Source organism: Nesoenas mayeri, assembly GCF_963082525.1.
Source record: "Nesoenas mayeri genome assembly, chromosome: 2".
Classification (NCBI taxonomy): domain Eukaryota; kingdom Metazoa; phylum Chordata; class Aves; order Columbiformes; family Columbidae; genus Nesoenas; species Nesoenas mayeri.
The window spans coordinates 39435098-39461435 of record NC_137543.1 but is presented as its reverse complement, the minus strand read 5'-3'; the positions used below and the strand labels follow the sequence as shown (position 1 = coordinate 39461435).

The 26338-nt window shown below is 38.8% G+C and overlaps 2 protein-coding genes across 2 annotated transcripts in view; one reads left to right on the top strand and one right to left on the bottom strand.

The window, feature by feature from the left end:
- Window positions 1-3296, top strand: part of CLVS1 (clavesin 1) — a gene marked incomplete at both ends in the record, with an annotated part of 92413 nt that extends 89117 nt beyond the window's left edge. The window contains one exon of the mRNA XM_080339974.1: window positions 3209-3296. Within this exon, the coding sequence (XP_080196100.1) occupies window positions 3209-3296 (88 nt within the window). The remainder of the gene's footprint in view (window positions 1-3208) is intronic.
- A 5173-nt stretch (window positions 3297-8469) lies between these two features.
- The window catches only part of ASPH (aspartate beta-hydroxylase), a gene marked incomplete at both ends in the record, with an annotated part of 107232 nt that continues 89363 nt past the window's right edge, over window positions 8470-26338 (bottom strand). Inside the window, 5 exons of the mRNA XM_080364128.1 lie at window positions 8470-8620; window positions 14141-14274; window positions 18988-19079; window positions 20446-20581; window positions 25383-25520. Coding sequence (XP_080220254.1) covers window positions 8470-8620; window positions 14141-14274; window positions 18988-19079; window positions 20446-20581; window positions 25383-25520 — 651 coding nt within the window. The remainder of the gene's footprint in view (window positions 8621-14140; window positions 14275-18987; window positions 19080-20445; window positions 20582-25382; window positions 25521-26338) is intronic.

Here is a 26338-nt window from a genome sequence, read left to right as displayed (position 1 = left end):
CTGACAGAACAGCAGCCACCACATTCTCAGGACCCAGGCTTAAACCAAGCTTGCCAAACAAGGATAGTTCTGTACTGTTCATTTACCATTTTATATCAAAATGGCTTAAACTATTGTGCAAGAGTGTGTGTTACTATTTTAAAAGCAAAGGTGGTTTCAGATGACAAGGACTGGTCAGGGTAAAGGTATTTTCGTGCCTGACTATAACTTATTTTTAAACAAGAGACTGAGGTGAAGTTAGATACCCAAACTTCTTTCAAGAACCATGATCAGATTCTACTTAAGATTTTGAAATGTGATTTTAAAGTCCTCTGAAGAAAATGTTAATGCAGTTAAAATAGGTATCAGTACTTTTAAAACAGAACTTAGTCTTAGTCCGAGGTTCAACTCTAGAGTCAGCATACAAAACCCCCTAATTATTGAGCAAACTTGCACATACCTAGAATACGACTGCTTTCCTGAACATGTTGTGTTAGATACACAAAACCAAGATGAAACCAACATATAGGGTGCAAATAGAATTTGTCTCATATTAATTGCTACAGCCACAATATATAGTTAGTGGTCAGCTGAAAATGCTTTCTGCAATGGCGGTCTACTGCAAATAATCTTTTCTCTATCATTAAATAAAATATAGTTATAGAATACATATTCTAGGATTTTCTAGACCAGCAAAACATACCTCTTATGCTGAGTTATTACATTAGTTTGTGAGCTGCATTTATATATATCACCAAAATGCTTTTCTAAGCATTTACATTCTTAATATATACCATAAATGAAGAATATGAAAAAAGTACCTTAAAATCCTGTTGACATACTGAGTTATTTTCTTTTTTTCTACATAAAATTTAGGTTAAAAACAAAACTGGAAACATTTTTCAGCAAATGAAAAGCTGATGCCTTGGGAAAACGGAAGTCCAAACACGACAGCAAGTTCTTTAATGTGGTGTCTTAGAAAATGGTGATGATGATGATTCAAATCATTACTGTGCCCTTCAGATAGATGTCTGAACTGCTTATTTTACAATAGGGGCTCAGCAGCTTCTAGACGAAAAGGAGAAGAGAGATTACTGTTGCTGTAGAGCTTGGCAGATACTAAAATCTCCGTTGGATCCCACTTCGTGTTATTCAGAAGGGCTGGGAAAAGCATTTGAATCATTTGGCATCTTGAATTCAGTGGTGGGGGGTGGGCTGCAATGCATTTACTCGATGCTCCAGCTATTCTGACTCTGTGTGAAGAGGACCAGCGTGGGACCTGCATACACAGGCTGGGATTAAGTTGCTCCCAAGCCGATGTGCATCTGAGTACCAGTATGGGAGAGGAACTGGTATCTTGCTGTTACAAACGCAAGACATTTTTTTTCTGTAGTGAGATGAGGGCAGAGATAATCAGCAGTGATCACAAAAGAGACAAAAGGCAAAATTGTTACATTTTCCACATTTGACTTAGAGCAGAAACTTTCAGGTTTATGCTGCTAAATGCTGCAATGGATTTTTAACTTTTTATATTCATTTTAGGCCAGTGGGTCAGACAGAAAACAAAACATTGGTGACAAGTATTAGTTAGATATTATCTAATAATAATTTAATCTGGTAGTCAAGAAAATAAAATAAAAACTCTTGCTGTTATGATTTGAATCCATTTCATACCAGTTTCAAAGCCACATGATTAGCTTTTGCTGCCATATACTGGAATTATGTAAATTGCCATTTTGCATAATCTCCTGAATCAGCTGCTTTTCTATATTAAACTGCAGTCATAAACATTACATATGTCACATTACTGTAAAAAACACATAGTGAAAACATTTGGGCAAACATATTTTATTTGAAAATTTTGGCACAAAAATCTTCCTATTGAGCATCCAGTTTTTGTTATACCTCTCTGGAGATGTTTTTCTTTTAATGAAAAAAAAAAATGCTTTAATGAAAGCTCCAGGCACAAGAATACAAAAATAATCATACAAGTTATTCACAGTCATGGTATTCTGTCCTGACCAAGTGCTGCAGTTCCAAAGGATGCAATTTATTAATGATTGTTATTGAAAGAGAAGCGATATCTAATCTCACAATGCAGCTAAGGCTTAAACTCAGGTTGCCATAATGAACAACTGGGAATTACAAACACATCCTGTAAGGAATGAGAGTGACCCCTAATTCTAAAAGCTGCCCATGAGGAAACCCGCTCTTTAAAAAGATGCCATGCACTACGCAAATGCCCAGGCTGGCTGATTCTACCTCTACCTTTGAAAAAGTTCCCATTTTAAATGTTTCTAGTTCACAAAGGGATTTCGCTCTAAAAAAATCTCCTGTCTCAAAACAGGGAAAATGGAGGATAACAAGTCTCTGTAACAATGAATTCATCAGTTCCTTGTTCCACCGCTCAGTGATCAAACACTGGAGCATACAGACCTCAGAAAATGAAGTAGTCTTGAATTTTCCAACTAGTTTAAGCCCATTTAGCTTTCGTCACTGCAAGAAATCATGATGGTCCACTTTGTCTAGTGTTTACTCACTTTTTACATGTTGTAGTTTTTTTGTCCATTAGCAGCAAAGGATAAACTAGGCTTCCCACCTTGAAGACTGAAATGAATTTAAAATGGACTAGCCCTGTATAAAGTTCTCCTTCAAGGATGTAGACAAGGAAATAAATTGCAGGACTGGACAAACCAGAAAGAAGGTGCCTCATCGTCATATTAATTCTGGCTTCTTCATTGATCTTGGGTAGCTCTTGGAACTTCTGCCCCTTAAATTCCTACCTTAGTAAAATGTGATTTATCTGCTTATCTTTCTGACATTAGCAACAAGTATGAGCTGAGACTCATTCCTGGAAGCAGATGTACAGATGACTTTGCTTTCCAGGAAGCAGTTGCACAAGCAGCTTTGCCTAGGAAGACATTAAGCACTAACAGATTTCATGGTATTTCAGGATCGGGCCTTTGAGTTGCTGAGGTTGATCAGCATTATGGGTAGTAGCTAAGCACTAAATATTTTGAAAGCATTTGAGATCTGCAATGAGTCACATCCCTGTTTGTATTCAAAGGAATGCTTCTCAAATTCCTTACGTGTTCCACAGAAAAGAAATAAAAAAACATAAAGGTGAAAACGGACAAAAGCAAAAATCATGAAATGAGGCAAAAAGACTCCAGGAAGGTGAGCGCCTCTGCAGCAGCCTCCGTTAGCATGTGTGTATTCTTGCTTTCAGGTCCCAGTCTGTTGTGGAGCCCGGCACGCTGAAACACGAAGACCACGGGGAAAGCGAGAACACCCAACCACTGCTGGCTCTGGACTGAGCTCCCACACACTCCACACTCATAAACAGACTTCCACCGTACCAGAAACCTACAGAGCACACCACACATACACATGCACGCGTTTTGCTTGAGAACAAGTCTTTCATGTCTCTTGACCAAGTCACAACTGTCACCAGCCATCTGTCCGTGTGGCCAACTCTGAACAAAAACTGAGAGACTTCTATTGACACAGGAGTCTGTCCATATATGAAGAATTACTTTCCTAATTTTTTTTTGACTTATAACATTAAAATATTGGAAATGATGGGACTGCATTCTCTGTTTAAAGAAACCGGGGTGTGTCAGTAGAAGTTTTCCGGTAAAGATGCTTGATTTTGTAGTAGTGAAGGAAAAATGTGTTTTAAAGAAATGCATCTCAAATTTAAACTTTGCACTGTAATTAGTAGTTTAATGTGGCTCAGAGGGCAGAAATAGCAGCATCCAGTGCTCAAGTTTTACAGAAGGAATTTGCATTAAAATAAGAGGGAAAAAAAAAAAAAATCAGTGCCAGCATAATGCCATTCAACATGACAGTGACTGCCTCATCCATGCTGCTTATAGGTGGTCACTTGTTTCAGTATCTAGCAAAAATTATTCTTAACTTCTGAAGCCCTTATAAAACGGTCAGCTAAGCGGAATGAGCTGTGTGGGCAGCAGATGCACCAAATTTTAATGCCGTATTTTTTTCCACAGACATCTCTGGAGCCTGTTAGGTATGTGTGTGTGTATGTGTGTGTGCGCGCATGTGACAGAGGGGTGCTAGGGAGACCCACTGGACACATTCACTAGTGATTAATGGTTCAATCCAGATTGTTTCATTTAGGTCATAACAGCAAATTAAAGCTCCGCAGAGCCATCTATCCCCTTCCCTCCTGCAGTCAGTGAAAGGTGTAGCCAGAAGCATATGCCGATTGCAGATGCGTGCCATGTTTAACATGAAAAAGGGAAACTTAGAATTATTCAGTACAAGCTTCTGTTAGAAGGAAATGTGGAAGAATAGAAGAACTGAAATGCCAAAGATCAGTTTGTTATTTCTCTATTTGCTCTAGCTGCAAAGAGAGTCCCATCCCTTCATTGAAATGGAAAATGAATTAAAGAAATAAAACAAAAATCGTTATCAAATTGCATGTGCAGTGACTTTATTTCCTAAAACTGTTACAACCACTGTACACACTTTTAGTCTTCAGTTAAACTGCCATATGTTGACAATTTACTAGAAAAAGCAGTTGGCAACAACATATCAAAGGTAGCAGTGTAAACCATATATATAAAATGAGATGATGATGGGCACAAGAACTTTTAACGTGCCTCTGGAACATCCGCTGAATTTGGAAGTGATACACTGAAGTGATGATATAGTTCAACTGGACATGGTCAGCCCTACCAGACAGAGTAACAAAATACTGCCTTTCTCTACAACAATATTTTATGGCCGCACAGGGTATAAAGAAAGGACATTCTGACAGATCCTATCCAGATCATATCAACACACTGGGGACTTACCGCTGGTCTTTGTACAGAACAGCCTCACTCATGCTAACCTTCTCCTGCAGCAGCATCTCATTGATACAAAGCCTGGTCTCCATGATAGAGAACAAGTCTTTAAGGCAGTGGATGATCCCAGCAAGGCAACAAAGGAGTCAGAAAAAGAAGCAAAAGCTTACAGGAACATTAAACAAATAAGACAACTAAGGCTGCTTGTCTTTGGGATTTCTTGCATTGCCCCTCCCCTGTCATTACCACCTATTACAGAAAACCAGGATGTCAACTCCTGGTAATGGGACACAGCTCCCTTCCCATCCTTGCACTCATGATGACTCACAGAGATTTGGATTTGTCACAGAGAACTTGCTTAAAGCAGAAAGTAAAAACAAAACAAAAAACAAAACCAAAAAGAGGCAGACACTGGCTATTATACTGCAGCATTAATGAAGAAATACTTTGGTTTATGATTTTTCTCTGTTAATACACTTAACTCCACTGCACCTTTGTGATGACCTGTTACAATCACTGTTCATTCAAGTGGGACTCGTTCTGCCCAAGAAGTGCAAATACAGCCCTTGAGGATTAAATCTCACAGAGGATTAGAATTATTTATTTTCTTTAGCTGTGGCATGAATAAATACATACGATGTCTTGTATTTAACTGCATGATGCCTGCATTTAAGTGTAGAATATTTATACAGACAAGCAAGGTAACTACAGGCCAGGAGGAATCCACCTCCAACATCATGATGAGTATGTACTCCCTTACAAACAGGAGTTTGCTCTCTTCGGGATATTGCTCTCCTCTGTCATTCCCCTCTGTAAATAAATCTAAAGACAAAAATACTTAAATTGCAATGGTTCTCCATTTAAAAACATTTCCATTCACTTCTTCCATTAGCATTTTCAATGTTGAAAAGCTTTTTCAAGATGAAGTACCGGTTGGCAAATGGGAATGCCTAAAATAGTATATTACTTATTCACTGCATAGTTTCAGTAGATTGTTATATATATCCTCCCTATGTATATAGCTAATCCAATAACTGTACCTAACAAAAATACATGCACTCAGCTCCTTGAGAGGGAGGCACAGAGTAGATTCACTTCAGTGTTGCAGGAGCTGTTTATAACACACCTTGTCATAGTCAAGGCACTTAAGACTTTAAATGGGCAATATGTCACTACAGAATTTAATAAACAGCACTACGCTGGCATACAGACATCTTGGGCAGATTACTTTTATCTGTTTGCCAATCGCAATCAGAAAAGATAAAGTATGAGACTTCAAAGGAAAAATTAAAAAATCTGAAGGACGGCACAGATTTTTTATAAATAAAGCTCCAAAGCTTTTATAACTCCTTTAGTATTTACTCTGAGGTATAGAAACTAAAACGCAACATTAATAAAAAATATTCCTAAACCACAAATTTTTGTTCAAATCATTTTTGATTCCTTCTTTACAAACTATGTCTTTATTTTAGAGAATTACAAAATAGCTTATAATTTGTACTGCTTGATCACTTTCCAGAGATACAAAATACAGCTTCTGACTAAACAACTATTTAACTAGAGTCCCCACAATAACAAGTACCTTATTTCCAGTTTTGCACATCATTCTCCTAAAGATCTCCAAAAGTACTTTTATATTTTCTTAAGTGTGAATCTTATAAATCTTCTCTGTTGTCATGATGATTAACTGAGAATAATTACTTTCTTGTATATTGTGTATAGTCCCAGTGTTGTTTTTCATATGGACAACATATTAAAGCCCAATTATCATAGCTGTCTAAAACTCCTGATCAGAGAGGGTTTAGCAGTTTAATAGTCATAAAGGAAATTAAAGTGCACAGCTCCAGAAACCGGTTACACTAAAGTATGGTGCAATCCCCATGTGTTACATGGCATTACAAGATTTAATTATCTAGTAAAATACAAGATCTGAAAAGCATTCAGTGTATGGGAATGAAAACTCCTATCTATATTTTACTTCAGCAAACATGGCATTCTGGTCATGACACTTGGGTACCGTGATGTGGTCTCTGCAGTACAAAATGACTGAGCTTTAAACAAATGACTGTCCAGTGTGGAACAGCCAAAGCTGTTGAGACGAAGGAACCTCCGTGTCTCCCTGCTTAGTGTTTGTCTCTCACAACCTTCAGTGATGATGCCACAGCTCTTGACAAGCCCTGAGCATCCTATGACACCCATCACCATCAGCACAACCTCCAGTCTGTCTTTCCTGTTAGTGTTCTTACAAGTTGAGGGTGAAGGGTCCTGCACCCTCCATTTCCTGTTAAACAATTCAGAGCCAAAAGACTTGCTGACTGCTTAAATATCCAACCAGCTTGCTTTCTTGAAAACAGGCCTTTTTACCACATATGTAAATCCAATATGGCAAATGCAGAGCATACTGTAAACAGTACTGGGAAAAGACCACTTCAGCATTCTGTCATATATTTCAAGACAAGGAAAACACCATTAGGACAATTAAGGGATCATTCTAGCACTCTGTAGGATGCTTGCAGCAGAAGTTAATACAAGTTAATAATCTGAAGCTCTGCATTCTGGCAGGAAACCAAGTTAGAACTTGTCCTTCTGCCCGAAGGACAAGAAATACTTTATGTATTTTTTCTGCTGAATGACCAACCAGGGGCAGCCTAGAAGAAGCCCCTGGAAGAAGGTGCCCCAGACTCTTGCTGAGTAGAAAATGGATATCACAACATAAGCTTTTGTAATGATAGGAAAAGCAGTAGTTCACCACATAATCCTAAGAACTGTCAAGCACTTTAAGATCTGAGCCTAGAGATGTCACATTTGCTCAACATGTTCCAAAATCACATTATCAAACTGAAGGTTGCCTGCTAACTAAGAGAACTATTTTGGTTTAGAAGAATAAAGCTTCTCTAAGCAGCTGATTACACAAGTTTCTGTTTGCATTTCCAGGAAGGCAAGAGAAGGCCACACTTGGCAAAAATGAAATCTGCTCATACATAGTGTTTTCCTTCTGCTGATAGCTAGACATGCAGTTACATATATATCGCTTCTTAAAAAATAGTGGTTGATTGAAGAAGGCTTGTTCATAATTATGCTAGAAAAATACAGTTACTCAGGTAGAAAAAAGTACAAAACACACATAACCCATTCACATTATCTACAGGTGATAACATAGGGACACGTTCAATGCCTTAAAGCAGCTAACGTTACAGCTGCATACTGATTTTCAAAGTTGGTTGTGTGCAGGTGTTTATAAGTATCTGACATGTTGCTTCCCAGATAAAATCCTAGCAAACATTTCCAGGATGTAGAAATGCAAATCTTGTACCTGAAGAAGGCCAGCAGGTGACTGCTTTTTGTACACATAATACAGGCATAGGAAAAACATCTGCACATTCCTCAGTTTGAAAATCCACACGTATTGCTCTTTGGCTGACAAGATTTGTATTTTCAAACTTGCAGCCGTAAAAACAATACATATCAGTGCTGTATCAGTATGAAACAAAACATGGCTTTTTTTCTTTTCCTTCTTATTTTCCTTTTTTAAATCAAGTCCTCTGTGATTGTAGAGTGCCATCTTTATCTTTTCTAACCTTTAAAATAATAGTATTCTTTGTACGGTGGATAAATTAATCCTATTGGCGTACTCCAAAGGGGTTTAAGCTCCTCTGCTCCACACATCAGAAGGAACCCCTTAAATAGCAGGAAGGGTGCGCCTCTGTTGTGCTGTTAACTCAGGGTGCCACACATCCACAATGAATATCAGGCGATAATTTTCAGCATCCTGCCATACCTCATGTTCAAAAGAGTCATCAAAAATAAGAACTTTCCCTTCTTCCCAGGTTCTGCAACACAAAAAAAAAAAGAACATGTTTTAGTGTAGTACTTGAAGTGCTGTGGAGAAGGCAAGCGATATATCATTTCTGAAGATGATCTTTGACATACAAGAATTATTTAAACAGCATATATTTCATAGTCAGGATTTTACTACCTAAAACAAAGAGATTGCAGTAGCAGAGTTTTAAGTGAAATAAACTACAGAAAGATGAGTCTAATGGACCTTCATATTACTGAGGGATTGTTTCCCCTCACTCTACACAGTTATGCCCACATACACATTCAGACATTCATAATTTGTTATTTATATACTTTTAAGTTGAGTCCAGTAAGCAGGGAATAGGTATAATACTAGTGCAGTAATCAGCTTTCCTCCTTTTCTAATCAGGTACATCAGGTGATGGACACTGAGGGAATGACCAGTAATATGGTAATACGGTTTGAAGACAAATTACATTAAATCAATCTGCTTTTTCTAAAGATCAGAACAACAGAATTAGGCCCTGATCATGATCAAAATTTCAGGGCTGTTAACTGTCTTGTCCATAAATCCATGTAAAGCAGAGAGTCTAAAGATTTTTCTTCACAGGGAGGCTACAATGCCATAGGGTACACTGGGTTAACTATACTGTTAAAACTGAACTAAAAGGATGAGACCACGTAACTTAAAGCCCCTCTGTTTGTCAAGCACTTCTTAGGCAGAGAAGATCACTGAACAGACATAAGTACCCTGAGTGTTCATTATGGCATGGAAGAGTCAAATTTTAACAGTTGTACTTTTCCAAGATTTGTACCTTCGTTAGGCACAAAAAGGGATGCTCACAATTTATTCAAAGTGGTTTGGCTTTGTGCATGAGCATAATTTGAAAAATTAATAAAATTAGCATATTTAAAAGCCATGGCAAGAGGCAATGTAGAAGGTACATATTAGTTGTTGGAAGAATCAGTGAAGTGTTCCTGTCAATTTTATGAAGCATAAAATCACAGGATAATTTAGATCAGAAGAAACTTTGGAATGGTCTCTGCTCCAAGCCTCTGGTGAGAGCAGGACTTACTGCAAAATTAGATCCAGCTTTGAGGTTAGATGAGATATCTCAGGTTCTCAACCAGCAAATTTTTTAGTATCTGCAACCACAGACATTCCACCATTTCTTCATGTGTTTCACCAACTTCATTGTGAAAATTTCCTTCTATCTAGAGGGAATCTCTTTCATTGACACTTGTGTCCATTACCTCTCATTCCATACTTGCACACCTTTGAAAAGAGTCTGGCTCTGCCTGCCATGCAGTCACCCATTAGTAGGTGAAAACAGTAACTGGGCTCCCCTTTAGCCATCTCTTTTTCAGACTCCAGACCAACTCCCTGAGCGTCTCCTTGTGTGTCACAGGCTCCAGTCTCCTAATGATCTTTTTTATCCTCCACTGAAGTTTCTCTAGTTTATCAATTACCTTTTTTTAAATATATACTAAAGAGCCCCAAACTAGACACAGAACTCCAGAGGCAGTGTCTTGGGTGCAGAAGAGAGGGAAAAAATTGCTCTCCGCAAACTGCTTCTTACGCACTAACACAGTCCAGCAGGCACTCAGCCTTCTTCAAGACAAGAGCACATGATGACTCACGTTCAGCTTGTTCCCAAGGACCCTGTAAGTCCTTTTCATCAAAGCTGCTTTCATCTCCCAGTCTGTACTGTTGCAAGGTGTTAATCTGTCATCAGTTGCAAGGGTTTTGCATTTGCTTTGTTGAACTTCTTGAAGTTTCAGCAGGCACACTTCTCCAGCCTGCTGAGATCTGGGTTCATAATTTCAAACTGAGGTTTAACGCCTACTTAAATGTAGTTCTGATACTGCAAAAAGTCAGCTACTGATCGGTGACCATTAGTGATAATGTCACAACTTGTCAAAAAGTAACTGTGCCAATCATTTGTCACTGCCCTTCAGATCTCAGTCTCACATACCACATTTAGACAAAGCAGCTGATAATGTGTTACATGGTTTGTCTGTTGTAAAGTCAGGCAATGGCATGAGCAAAGCAAAGTCATTTTGCATTACAGCAGGACAAAAGCATGGGCCTGATTATAACCCTTCAGGTGAGACTGGATGAATACCAGTCAAGGCAATATTTGTCAAAGTGTTACCTCCTAAAGCCCCTCTACAATGACCACATAATCAAGTTTTTTAACAGGATCCCTTAGGAACTGAGGCAGTCCATGAGGATGGATGCCCTTAAAGGGAATTAGGAACTGTGGATAGAAGTGATGATAAAGAAACAAAGCTCTTGCCAAAGACAGAAATGCATTGTTTAGCTCATTCAACTGTGTTCATTCACAGAGAAAATCTTATTTTTTTTCAAAAGCAGGGTGAGAATGAAATTTAGACTTCCAAGTCATCTTGGTATTTTAATTTTTAATTCAACAAAAGCAAAAATTAACCATCAAAATTTATGGGGTTGTGATGCAGTGTTCTGAAGAGAAATGGAAATTGAAATTGGATCATTTTAACTGAAATGATAATCTAAACCTATTTTAAGCAAGAGTAGATAAACCAGAAAGCATAACATAGTAAAAAATGCACACTGGCTTGCACAGACATCAGCCTTGAAGGCCCAGATAATGAACCTTTTGCAGGTTTCAGCCTTGCTCATGTGTTTTTCCTGCTACCACATCAGTTATCTGATAACAAAAATGTTTTATGTCATACAGACCCCGAGTCTCTGCTACCACACTTAAGTTACATTGATATTATTCAAGTCAACAGGAGTCAATCACTTGCGATGTTATGACATGGTAAAAAAATAAAGCCGACTTTGAGGGTTTTTTGGGCGGTGTGTTTTCTTTGTTGTTTTGAGGGTATTTGGAGGATTTGTTTCTATTTGTTTAGGGATATTTTGGTTTGATGTTTTTTCTGTTGTTTGGACAGTTGGCTTTTTTTTTAATTACACCAAGCCTGAAAAATCCTGCCCTAAATAGCCTGAAAGTGCAGCTCAGTTGAGGACAATAAAAACTCCGAACATCCAGATGAAGTAGCTTCAGAGGTTAAAACCCAGGGTCTATCATTTGCATCATAACGGGTTGGGCTGTTTTGCACAACAAAGAAAAAGCCATAAAGTTGACAGAACTATTAGCCCCTTTTGAACAAATTACAGACCCCGACATTGGCATGCAAATAAGTATTTTCTAGGAGGTTTCATGGTGTGAGAAACACTTCACAGTGGGACCACAGGGATGATACTTTTCTGCTCTGGGGCTGAGCCACTTTGGGGTAATTTCCGTATCACCTGCCTGGCTTTAGAGCCACCTGTTACAGGTGAGATCTGGAAATGGCTTCTGCATAAGGCCGTAATTCTGCGCCTTCATTTCAAAACCTGGTTACCTTGTCTGACAGAGATGTTCGATATTGATAACTAGGTATTATTTACCTACCATTTTTGTACATTGTACTCTACACTTTACAGAGCTGGTACTTCAAAATAACCCAACAACCTAAAATTACCAGAGCTATACAGAGTAACAATGAGGAGTACCAGCTCCTAGCAGCTGCAGGTGAAGGAGTAAAATACAGCGCTAGACAGAATTGAGTTGCCTATCAAAGGATGAGTTGCATTGTAACATTGCCCCTCTAAACACCCACACTGGGTGGCACAGAGGTAACCAAGCACAAAATTCTCTTTGTTTCTGTTCTCTATCTCATACACTCAGCAGTGGGACAGAAGGTCAGAAGAGGCCTGACCTACACTAACCTTCATGTTTGAGCCAGCTCTCCTGTTTGAAACTACCAGTTTATCACTGCTCTGGACCACCAGGAGGGGAGGAACAGAAAGTGCCCAAGGTAGCATTTCTTCCTGGCACCATTCCCTTCCATATTAGTTCATCCACCTCCTCTTTCATGGGAGAAGGGATGTAAAAAAAACCCCTGTCTCTGATCCTGAATGTATATCTCTTGCCAAAAGCAACTAAAGTTAACACACCAGCACAGGCCGCAGTCAGCTCTTGAATGTTTTACTTTTCAAATAGGAATCTAGTGCTCTGTCTCCACTCTTGACCTTGAGGGAGTGTTGCTACCGAGGTGGTATTTAAGTTCATTTTCCACAGGACTAACCCTTTTTGCTGGGTGAAGACAAAGAAGGGTGCCAGCCATAATGATGGGTGGTGAGCTGTGGACATCCGCTCTCTTTGGCAGCAGAACAAAACCACCACTCAGGTCACGCAAGCTACTAAACAGCCACCTAATGGTAATGCTATTATGTCACCACCAATCTGAATTCACAATAATGTCCTAAAGTGAAAAGACTCCATGTCTCTGTGTTAGCCCTCTACTTCTCCGTCCATCCAACTTATTTTGGATATTAGATTGAATGCTGGAAGCAAATGTCTATCACTACCTAGATGTAGGTAGTGTAGATTGCAATACTGACTGTGACAGATTATTAAATAAGATATATTTTGGCAGGAGTCTATAGTGACAACATTTTTGGTTATTAACAGTTGGATACTTCTGTCCTCACAAATTCTAAACATTTGTTGTTATAGTTGTTTTCAAATGTCATGAAAAAAAATCTTTGATACATATTGTAGTCATACAGACAGGAGTGGCATTTCATTTCTCAACATCAAAAATATCTGTACATTACTACCATAAGATGAATTGAAAATTAACACTTGTTGCACTCAGATGGTGCAGACAAGACACAGAATTTTCCCAAAATATACATATAGACATTAAGTATCATTAAGATTTCACATAAGTCTCAGAAAATTGTCTGTAAGCAAAAAGCAATATAGTTAATACTACATTTTCTGTTGTGTTTAATCATAGAATGCAAAAACTTATCACATTTTCTCATATTTCTCAAAGGAGTATATGCCCTGACCGTAAATACATAAGCTATTGCATTTTATTTTGGTTTTTGCAACGAGCAGAGACAAAACTGGTCTTCATCATAATTTTTCCCTAAAGGATAAGAATTCTTACTTGGAGTACACTCTAAAGAAATTTGCTACCTGCATAATTCATTGGGCCAAACACTTCATAGATGTCTTCATCTTGAAATCAACTTCAACTGGAATATTTTTAATTGAATTATAACAAATACTATCAGCTAGGAAAAAGACATCATAGTGGTGAAAACAGAGGTACAGCTTAGTCGCAGCTTTTGCTGAATGAGCAATGAATTCTAAGTCCCTTCAAAAACAAAGCAAATAGAGGAACTCTGCTGGGAACTGTATTAGACTGGCATTGTAGAAGTAAACACAGAGACTCTGTGGACTAAACCCACTGTTATTTCCATACCATAACAAAGAAGAGCAGCTTTGTCGCCAAAGATTCTTCTGGCGTTGTTTACAAACTGATATTTATACACTTGTACCAAGAGTTAGGGTGCAAATCGCCTGTTTAACAAAATAGATTACACCTCCTGATCAGTAAAACGCCCCATCTTTTTTTTAGTTACATGCAGTTTCACCTCTTTTTCAGCCTTGAGGAAGGTGGGAAAAAAAAACAAACAAACAAACAACAACAAAACCCAACTGTACCTGTTTTCCTGTGCACACCGAATTCTGCAGCCTTCCTTAGGTATCACCAAGCCCAAATGCATCCTTAGCCGACAATTGGTGGGCCCTGTGTGGGGCCAGACATGAGTCCCCGGGTGCATGATAGAGTATTTGATCTGCAAGAAGAGAAAGGCAGGGCCTTCAACATGTTCAGCTTCACAGCCACACTGCTAGGAGTTTGGGGCTTCATTACGTCTCACCCTTGATGGTGGGCCAAAAGTGCAATGGCAGCTTTTGTTAGAATTTCAGGAACATTTGCGCATTCTCGCATCCTAAATGTGTTCAATACTACAAAAAACCAAGTTGTGTGGGGAGGTGTGTTATGTGTGTGTGTGTAGAAGTGCATATTTTTCATTTTGCTTAAAATAACCAGTATTCATATTTCAACTTGAAAATTCTTATCTCTTATCTACAACTAGAAAAATACCTTCTTTCTTATGGAAAGACTTACAGACACTCATCGTTTAAAAGGGCGGACCACAGGAGACACAAGGCGTGTATTAGCCAGACTGATTGGTCCCTCTCAGATGACAACATAGCTGTGAAGGTCACTGTCAGCCTTGGCTGGAGCAACCATGAGATGGTAGAGTTCAGAATCATGGGAGAAAGGAGAAAGGCAAAAAGCAGGATTACTACCCACAGCTTTAGGTGAGCACACTTGGGTTTATTCAGGGATCTGTTGGGAAAAATCCCATGAGATACACTGCTGGTGACAAGAGGGGTCTAGGACAGCCAGCTGATTTTTAAGTGTCAGCTTGTCCAAGCTCAAGAATGGTTCAACCCCATGTGCAGGAAGCATGGTGACCCAGACAAAGTTGAAACATAAAAAGGAAGCATACAAGAGGTGGAAGCAGCATCAGGTCACCCACGAAGACCCCAGAGGGAGTCTCTGAGCACGCAGGAATGAAGTTAGGAAAGTCAAAGCACTCCTGGTATAGAATCTGGAGATGGAAGTGAAGGGCAACAAGAAAGGTTTCTACTAATAGAACGGCAGTAAAAGGAAGGCAAGGGAAAACATGAGCCTGCTGCTAAACACTGCAGGAGATCTGATGACAAAGGACATGGAAAAGGCTGAAACACTATAGGCTTTCTTTGCCGCAATCTTTATTGGTATGACTGACCTTCAGGAATTCCAGGCATATGAGACCAGTGGAAAAAGACTGGAGCAAAGAAAACTTACTTTCAGTGGAGAAGGATCAGGTTACGGAACATTTAAAAAAAACTCAACAAACCGGTCTATGGGTCCTGATGGGATCCACACGAGTGCTAAGGAAGATGGACGGTCTTGTGAATCCACACTCAATAATCTTTGAAAGGTCATGGCAAGCAGCAAAAGCCACTGAGGACTAGTGGAAAGCAAATGTTGTTCTTATCTTCAAGAAGGGGAAAGGGGAGGATCTGAGAGACTACAGGCTAGTTAGCCTCACCTTGATCCCTGGAAGGTGATGGAACAAGTAATCCTAGAAACCATTTCCAAACACATGAAGGAAAAGAAGGTGACTGGGAGCAGTCATCATGGATTTATGAAGGGGAAATTGTACTTTACCAGCTTTCTATGGTGAGATGTTTAGCTTGGTGGATGAGGGGAGATTAGTGGATATTGTTTACCTCAACTTCAGTAAGACTTTCAACACTGTCTGCCATAAACATCCCCATTGACAAACGGATGAAATAGAAATCAGGTAGGTTGACAGTGAGGTGGATTGAAAACTGACAGTTCAGCCAGGCTCATCAGAGGTGTACCCCAGGGCTCAGTACTGGGTCCAACACTGTTTAATTGCTTCACAAATGACTCAGATGATAGGACAGAGTGCCTCTCCCTCAGCAAGTTTGCCTTTTTGCCATTCATAGTGACCTTGGCAGGCTGGATAAAGGACCAAACAGGAATCTTATGATGTTCAACAAAGAGAAATGTAAAATGCTGCTCTGGGAAGGAGTAAACCCATGTACCAAATACAAGCTGGTGGACAATTGCCTGGAAAGCAACTTCCCAGAAAAAGACTGTAGGGTCCTCATAGACAACAATTTGGACATGAGCCAGCAATGTGCCCCTGGAGCAAAGACCACCAACAGCCTCCAGGGCTGCATTAGGGAGAGCTTTGGCAGCAGGTTGAAGGAGGTTATCCTTCCCCTCTACTCAGAGCTGGTGAGATATTTCAAGTGCTGGGTCCAGTTCTGTGCTACCTACTATGAGAAAGACACGGACATAGTGGAGAAAGTCTAGTGAAGGGCTATAAAGGTGATTAAGGGCTTGGAGCATCTGACATACAAGGGGAAGCTGAGAGAGGTGGGACTCCTCTGCCTGGGGAACAGAAGGCTCAAGAGGGGATCTTATCAATATATATAAATACCTGATGGGAGGAGTGAAGAAGACAGAGGCGGGCTCTTCCCAGTGGTATCCAGGGAAAGGCAAAGAGGCAATAGACACAGATTGAAATACAGAAAACTCTATTTAAACATAAAACACTTTTTTACTGTACACTGGAACAGGTTGCCCAAAGAGGCTGTAGAGTCTCGGTCATTAGAGGCATTCAAAACTTGCCTGGACACAGTCCTGAGCAACCTGCTGTAGCTCATTGTGCTTTGAGCAATTGGTCAGACTAGGTCATCTCCAGACATCCCTTCCCAGCTCAACCTATCTGTGATTCTACACCAACTCAATGAACAGAAACTGTGAATAATGCATGACAGTGGTGAGAAGCATCTTTTCAACTGAGAATATGCACATCTGTCTAGGATAGGGTAACTTTGATAAATCTTAGGGTTTAAGGTTTTGCTTGCTCTCCAGCTGTAACAAAATCAGCAGAAGACAGTCTGTGCCTAATGCCTTAGCCGTTCCCACCATCTGAGGTGTCAGCTTATCAGCAGTTTCTTAAGACAGCAAGTAATAAATTTCAGTGGCCGTGGTGAGCATAGATGCTCCAGCCCAAGACCTCTGAGACACTGAGATGTGTTAACTTGATTGCCCTGTCAGACTCTAACGCAATGCAAATAACTGGCTGTGCAGAATAGTTACTAATAACCCAGAGAAACAACTTCTTTAATGCTAATATATTAGCACTGCAGAATGATTACTGTAATGTGTTTTATCTGCCCACATAGATCAGTCTAAATGTGTCTGTGAATTATATGTATGTGCTGTACTCAAGTACTATATATAAAGATTCATGAACTACCAATGAGTTGAACTATGGTTGTAAAGTCAAATGCCAAAGAGTTAGGAAATGGCCAGAAATAAACCTGCTGCGCTGCTTTTAGTTTACTGTTATTTTTAAGAAGAAAGACAAGATTTTTAGCAATACAATCACTTGCTATTGTTCTATACAGTCTCTCAGCCACACTGAGAAGGTTGTGAATTACTTTACGTTTCTTTTTATCTTTGTCAATACACAAGATGCCCAGAGCATCTAAAGGGTCTGTCTATCACAGAATTCCAAATTTTCTGATTATGTTTGTTCCCATTGCTTCCAAGTGCTTCAATATATGAATAGAGATTATGTGACATTTTAAATTTAATTTACCAGTGAAAATCTGAGGCATGACTAGCATAAGACCAAAATTGTCCTAGGCATCCCCTAATACCAGACCTAAAACTTAAGTCTCTACAGCACCATTTGTCACACTATTTTACAAGTTCAGAACACATGACTACAGCTATAGCTAAGAATATGAAATGCTTCTGCATACAACGTGCTGGTGATAACATGTGGGATGCCAAAGAATGACAAACAAAACTGTAGTTCTCGAAGAAAATTTGCTCTCTAGGATAGATCTATTTTGACTGTGGACGCCACAGAAAGTGGTTTTCTTGACCTTTCTCATCAGTTATACTCACTACCACCAGCTTTTGCAACAAATTAATGAAGCAATAGCCTTGTTCATTCCCATAACAGTAGCCATCTAGAGTGCTTCTGCACTTCCAAAGTGAGAGTCTGGTGAAAAAGCTGAACACCTATGCTCAAGGCTCTGATCTAGGATTATGCTAGCACTGTGTTTTCCAACTTTTGCATCCTGAATTTTGTAACATGAAGGTTATTCTCATGCAGTCATTACAGATAAAATATAATAAATTTAAATCTAAAAAAATGAAAAATTCTGTCCTACAGAATGACATAATTTCTGTGTTGGTCCATTAATTCAGCTGCGTATGTATTGATCCATACCCTATAAGTCTACTGCCTGATTTAATGAGCCTAATTTGTATCCGAGTAGTCAGTAAAGACCAGACACTTGAAAAAAACTTTGTTGGCACCCAAGGCAACAGCTGATGGATGCAAAATTTCTTTCCTTAACGTGTAGGAATGAAGCATGTGACAGCAATACTGTTGTTTGGCTTCCATGAGGTGATTCGCCTCCTGTCTAATACAGTCATGCTGGGGTAGATGGGTGAAGTTTATCACAGTGAGCTCACTGAAGTAGTCTTGTAAAGCTAACTTCACATAAGAGCAATTACAGGAAAAGTCAGGTTAGAAAGGACCTAATCCATCCTCCTGATGAACTCAGGGTTATCTGTGACTCAGACCAGGTCACCTAGGGTTGAGGTTTAGTAAATTATTACTTATTGGTTGACCCATGGCAAGTAATTCATCACCTACTACGAGCTCTCAGTGAACACAAGGTAAAATAGCTTGAACTATAGAAAGGCTTCAGCTAATGTATTTTACCTTGTATTTGCTGAGGGCTACAATTGGGCATATTTTTAGTGTTAAATTCATTGTGTGCTTGAGGTATCATCAAATACACCAAGGTCATGTATCCCTCTATACACATTCCCCAAAATCACATGCTGCCACTATTGGGACTTTGCAAAAAAGAAGTTTGACAAGTACCTGCCCTCTTCTGCAGCCAGTAGCTTCCGGGAATCTTTCCAATAAAGCGCATGTTTTCGGAACACTTTTACAAGCATTCTCATTTTTTCTTCCTGGTGAAAATGCATAGAGCACTGGTAAGAGCAATGAACAAACATCACAGTATCACAGTATCACAGTATGTTCTGGATTGGAAGGGACCTCAAAAGATCATCTAGTCCAATCCCCCTGCTGGAGCAGGAACGCCTAAGTGAGGTTGCACAGGAACATGTCCAGGTGGGTTTTGAATGTCTCCAGAGAAGGAGACTCCACAACCTCCCTGGGCAGCCTGTTCCAGTGCTCTGTCACCCTTACTGAGAAGAAGTTTTTTCTCAAATTTAAGTGGAACCTCTTGTGTTCCAGCTTGATCCCATTGCCCCTTGTCCTATCATTGTTTGCCAACGAGAAGAGCCTGGCTCCATCCTCATGGCACTCACCCTTTATATATTTATAAACATTAATAAGGTCACCCCTCAGTCTCCTCTTCTCCAAACTAAAGAGACCCAGCTCCCTCAGCCTTTCCTCATATGGGAGGTGCTCCACTCCCTTAATCATCTTGGTTGCCCTACGCTGGACCCTCTCCAGCAGTTCCTTGTCCTTCTTGAGCTGAGGGGCCCAGAACTGGACACAATATTCCAGATGGGGTCTCACATTTCCTTGTTTTCTGCATTGCAGAAGAACAACAAAGCTGTCAAAGAGCGGACACTGAAGGACAAGTAAATATTATTATTCCCATTTTATAGGTTGCAAAACAGAAGTACTTACACACTGTAACATCAGAGCACAACCTGCACAACCTTATTTTTAAATTATATGTGAAGGCAAGTCTTCCTACCATTTTTAAAATGTGATTCTAAAAGTATAATAATTAATGAAGCTGCATAGAAAAAAGAGATTGAAATGCCACCAGCATCACACTATTTCAACACCAGATTACGTTTTGATATAAATTGCTTTTAATATTTTATTTTACAGTGCTTTCTCATATACAAAGTCTTGTAAGAATTTAAGGCCATTCCAATCGCTGGGCCTCCCACTGCACAGCTCAGGGACAGGGCAGCAGGCTTATTAAAGTCATATTATTTTGCTCATACCATTTCTGAATGACAGATCTCACCCAGCTGACAACACAATATTGAGAATGTCTTCCCTCAGGTTGATCTGTACTATGCATTACCATGCAAAATGTTAGCAGTCATGCCAGAAGAGCAGTATTATCCTCAAGGGATTGTTAAAAGTGCTAGGGGACAAGATGGTTTAGAATGAAGAACTCTTGTTCACTGTCACAGGGGTGCCAGACACTATTTTATTTGTTCCCTTCTTCTGCAGATTCAGGGATTACAAAAGAGTTCTGGAAAAAAAAGTGTTGCTACTCTTTATTACGCTATATTAATCTGAGAAGTTGAAATTGGGAAAGAGAAGGAATACAAAATGTTTTACCTTGTTGCCATAAGGTAAACTGGCTCCAGTCTCCTTTTTCTCTTAGATTCTCATCTTCAGGCAGGAAGAGGTTTCTTTTTGTGTCCATCACAGCAAGCCCCTCATCCCGAATGAGCTTCCAGTTCTTTTCTAAGGACTGTTGTGAGAGCCGTTTTACTGCACTGAGAACTTACTGCGTTTGGTTTTAGTAACAATTTTATTTTTCTCTTCTATTATTAACCTTTTTTTTTTTTTTTTGTAATTTAAAAGCACTTAAAAAGTGTTCATCATCATGATGAAGGTTTTTTTATATTCAATTCCCTTCTGACACATTAAGGGAGGAAAAACAACTTTCATAGCATTTCTCAGCTACAATTACACTGGGATTGTAAAATTTCAATAATCCCCAGCCTCTTTGCAGACTAGGTCTCACTTTGACTTGCTTTTTGATTAGCCTAAGGGCTCTTTAACAGATCATTTTGTATTGCAAGCTAAGAAGTGTATTGATCTTCTTAAACACTGCACATGTTACCTGGAAGCACTCCTGCAGCTAGAAAACCACTCGCATTACCTGGAAATCCAAGTGCTGACAGAACATGACGGTTCAAAGAGGACAAATGTAAACACACCACTGAAGTTGAAAGTTATAACTACAAAAAGGTTTGCAGAGATTCACTTGCACATGCTGATGCTATCGAAGAAGATCAAATATGACTCGAAATGCTGGGTGATGCTTTATGGACATAACCATTAGAAATGTGTAACCTGCCTTGTACTTCATACAAACCAAAACTACAAAATAGTAGAATAAAAATTTCTGTTCTCTGCTGCCTTAGAACATTCTATTTGCAAAAATCAGAAACCTTTTATTCAATGAATAGTAATTCATTTTAATGCTATATCAATATAAATGAAAAACCCATAGTGTAACAATGGACCTGGATAAAAGTAACTTCCATTTCCCAGCCACTTACTTTGCTCACTAAACCTTATTTTGGATGAATAGTTTTCATTTTTCCTTTGTGTTCTTGAACAAAGTGTTTCTGTAAGGCATTTTCAGTCAATTTCACACTGAAAATAGGCTAAGGTGTGTTCCCACACTACCTTTTTACATGATGTGTTAAGCTGTGTAAAACTCAAAATTCTGTATAACACAGATCAGACTAGGTGATATAATTGCCCATTTTTAGCCTTAAAACTCCCGATGGTTATTAGCCATCCTCATTTAAATTAAACAGTTGCATTTCTCAGTTGAGCTTTTCAGTTCAAACACAAACTGATCCCACAGAATAGGTTGCACATTGATATATCACAAAAGGCTCAGCAGACCAAGGCATGGCTAGAACATGCTGTCTATGCTACAGTGACTTCCTCCCACTAGAACATTTTGTGTTAGGCTAAGACCTATGAAAATTAGGACTGCACTTCTGTTATTACAGTAATCTCTTCTTAGCAAATTGTTTTCTCTCTCATCCATCAGTAAAGGGGAAGAGCACTTATTTTTCTTGCTGCATTCACCTTATTCCCTCCCACTGATGGGTTTCCATAACATTTATTTAACTGTTAATGTTATGTAGAAAATTGTTTGTTTGTTTCTAGAATACCTTTGGAAAACTGACTTTTCCAAAACACAGAGTACAAAACAGACTGAAAATTTCCACCTAATCAGAGATGAATATGGGCACAGTGCTGGCACTGATTCAGTGCTACCTTACCTACAAAAGGAAACACCACCCTGAGTACCTGATTTTGCACTGTCTGGAGAAGAGAAAGAAAAGAATCACATTTCCACTGGCCTCAGTTTAAAGTGATACACATCAACAAAACTGGGACACTTTATAAGATATTACAAGTGCTTTTCTGTTTCCTCAAACACCTCCTACTCCCTTGCCTGGAAAAATGTAAGGGGAGCGTTCACCCACACAGACAATACGATGCATGAAGAGTTCTTGGTGGTCCAAGGAGTTGCAGGCAATAGCTGCTTTGTCACTTCTAATCCCTCATAAGTGCCACAGGCTGAAAGTTGTCCTGCAAAGGTGAGTGTTTGTCCTTGCCTCTTAAGGCTCCTTCCCCAACATGTTGGATACAAAAGTGATTTGAATACAAATCACTGATTTTGAACTAACTCATCAATGGGTCTAGATATAATTTGCCCTGAAATCAATAGCGTCTCTGTACTTCTGAAAACCTGGACCCCATCTATAAAACACACTGATAGTGCTTAGCTATGAATAACAGGTAACTCCTAGGTAGAAATGAAGTGGGGAATTCAAACACAGCTCAGGCTTGATCTCCCTGATTTTACAGACTCTTAGGCATATCTTGAATGGTAAGAATGCAAATCACCATTAAAATATAATGACTAAGTCCAGGATTTGGACCACAGTTCTTGATCCAAGAGCTGGTATCTAAAGAAAAGAGTTAAATACACTTATGCTCCATGATATGTAGGGATTCAAGCCTCAGGTTAAAGCAACAAATTTGTATTGTATTTGGTGTAATGTCCTGAATTCCAAGTGAAGAATCAGGTGGCAACCAGCATTAACAGCATATGTGCTTGTTTCCCAGCAGCCAGTTCCCATAAACCTCCATATGGCTTTTTAAATACAGTTCCTAACAGCAGTGGAAGTTTAGAGTTGCCTTACATCTGGCAATAGTGTAGATTTTATTGGCAAAGACATTACTATATTTAAGTAGGGATTTCTTAATATCAGTTTATGTGTGACTATTACACTAAAAGAATCCATACTCTGTACTGTTAAACCCTTTGAATGCATGGTCATAAATGAAACAGGCAGAGATCAAGAGGTTACTACTCCTCATGTGAGGCATAACGACTGACCACACATCCATTTTTAACCACTGGACTATAAAATAAAATTATGGTGAAGACTTACATCTATTTCACTTTATTACTGAAACAGAGTAGAAGAGTATTCACAATCAGTTACTGGTTCCCCACTAGGGAAATGTTGACAACCTCCAGGTACAAGGCCGGATTTTAAACCTTTCGAGACGATAGATTTCTGGCACCCATGTGGTCACTCAGTGCTTAAACTTTAGCACTTGTATGCACCACCTCTGCTCTTCTCAACACAAGGCTCCCCTTGAAGCATCCAGCTACACTTTAAATGCACATTTCAATTTAATTTCTCCATTAAATATGAATGCTTAGCTATAATAAGATAAGCCATTATGCCCTAGCTGTCACTCTACAGAAAACGTTATGGATATGTGCTGTGGCCAGTAATTTCATCCTTTTCCTGTGCTTTTTTTTTCTGCACTTGAAGCTTTTAATTAATAAAATCTAAGCCATCAGAGAAAACTGACAATACAAGATCTACTTTAATCAATCAGCTATTCAACGTGCAACATTATTGGCAGAGCATCCTCTGGGTGCTATCGAAAAGTCGAAGGACACAACACGAGGAAAGGACAAAGTTCCCTTGGTCATTACCTATGTATTCATTTCAGAAGGATGAAAAGTCCCTAAGATCCAACCGCATTGCACCTCTTTTATTGTTTTTAAATGAGCACCAGAATAGAAGAATAATGCTACACTGAGGTTCTGCAAAAGGTACCAGACAATGATGCAATGACTCAGTAAGACTGGCCGAGGAAAGCTAACTGTCCCAAGGGTTTCAAACATGAGAGTAAGCTTTCCTTTTAGCTGAGCTCAAACAAGAAAGCTAGTTTCTTGAATCTCCAGATCCAAAGGCCTGAAGTACTGTTCATTAGAAACATTAGTAGACCATTTCTATATAAATCACTTGACACACCTCTCCTAATCTAAAGGTTTATATTTTCTACTCCCTGAGAATTCACACTGTAAAACATCACTTCAGATAGCTCTAAAACATCAACAAAATAATATATATTATTTCCTTTTTGTTTGGCAAAAGTATGATAAGAAGTTCCCCGTTTCTCTAACTCTTTTGTGGCAGGAAGTATCTATTTCCACACATACCTCAAGAATGAGTTCAATATGTGCACATTTCAGATCTTCCCAAATGCTAGTTCATAAAGCCAATTGCTTTTTTGTGTGACTAAGATTACACTGGAGAATCATACTTCTTTTTTTCCTTAGCTTTCTTTATGCTTCCATCAAAACCAAAGCAAATGGCCATCTTCCTTTTAAAATTTCCTTTTTTTTTTTTTTTAAAAAAAAAACCAAACCATATTTTCGTAGTAGTTTTAACATGTTATTTAACTAAGTATAAAGAAACAACTACTCTGAAGGAACTTGTCTCTTGTGAATTAACATGTATGTTTTTTAATTATTTGCGCAGAATAATCTTGCTAAACCACATACCAATAATTAAATCATACAGGGGAAAAAAGGATTATTTCCCGCTTTTTTATTTTTAGTTTTTACTATTATTAAAATTGTTAAAATTAAAATAAAATAATACAATTATGCAATTCTGGAAACACAAACTATTAAATTATTATGAATAGTAATCAGACTACTTGTCTTGCATTAAATAGAGAAAAGAAAATTAGAGAACTTAAATTCTATATTGTTGTCTTTTGTTAAATCCATTGCTGGGAATCTGCAGATGTTTCTCTTCCACAATTAAAAGCTTCCAAAGAAGCCACCAAATATTACACATGGGATGAAAGACACAGGCTTTCCTGACTGGATAAAAATTCACAATGGGTGTCCCAGACATTACCCAGTTTGCTGTTGTTTTGTACTTGAGACATTACCGTTATCTACCATAATAACTTTATATTTTTTAATCATTTCAGCCATCCTGTCCCCATTCTCAATTTTGAAAATGCCTTAGCCCATTTTATAGTGTCTTAGTTAAATCTTATGCTCAGTTCAGTATTGGTGTCTGGTACTTACAGGCTGTGATTGAGTCCCTACAAATTAGCATTTTCTTTGCTTAATACCTTGTAATTGATATTAAAAGAAAAAAAAAATCAAAGTGTACAGAAACAAACTGCCTTACCTTCACCAGTTCTGTATAACCCGTTTCCTTTGCTGTCCACCAAGGCTGAGCTTTCAGTCCCTTGACATTGTAGAGAGAACGCTGCCAAACTGATGCAAAGTGACCTCTTTGGTATCCAAGTTCATACCACTTGTATGCCTAAAAGATTGCAGTTGTTAACAACCAAATTCATATCAGTCAAGCTCCCACAGAAAAGAAGTAACACGTTTTTTGGTAAGGTAACAGACTGTCTCTTTGGATGCTGGGGTTATTCTTTTAATGTAATGTAGTAAAAAACACTTCAAGGAAACAAACAAACAAAAAACACAAACAAACAAACCAAGGCTGTCTAATCCAACATTAGCAAAATAAGATAATCTTCTCACAACCATTCACACCAAATATGGGTCAGTAACCTATACGCTGTCCTTGGGACATCCAACTGCTTCCCATCTTGGTCATCCTTGTTTTCTCTGTTTTGATTCTCTACCTATGAATTAAAGATGACTGCCTTCTGCTGGCAGTGGAGATGCTGTCATGATGAAAACACTGCTGACTTTGTGGATCTAAATTGTTACTTAATTATCTAATATTTATATGTACTTAAGTGTTTTCAAGTATTTGTTGCCACATTGGAACTGACCACGTGGTAGAAACCTACTGAGGTTAATACTAGACCTTTGCTTGCCTTATTCTCCTTTTCCACAACTTGCTTTACCCTGGTATAGTAGCAAAACAAGGTCCTGCAAAGAAAGAAAATGGGATGCTTGGAAAGAAAAGATCCAGCATGAGTAGCACTGTGATGAGCTGTGTACAGAGAAGGTTAGATATGTGAGATATATGTTAGATAAGGTGAGTGCCACGAGGATGGAGCCAGGCTCTTCTCAGTGGCAAACAATGATAGGACAAGGGGAAATGGGATCAAGCTGGAACACAAGAGATTCCACTTAAATTTGAGAAAAAACTTCTTCTCAGTG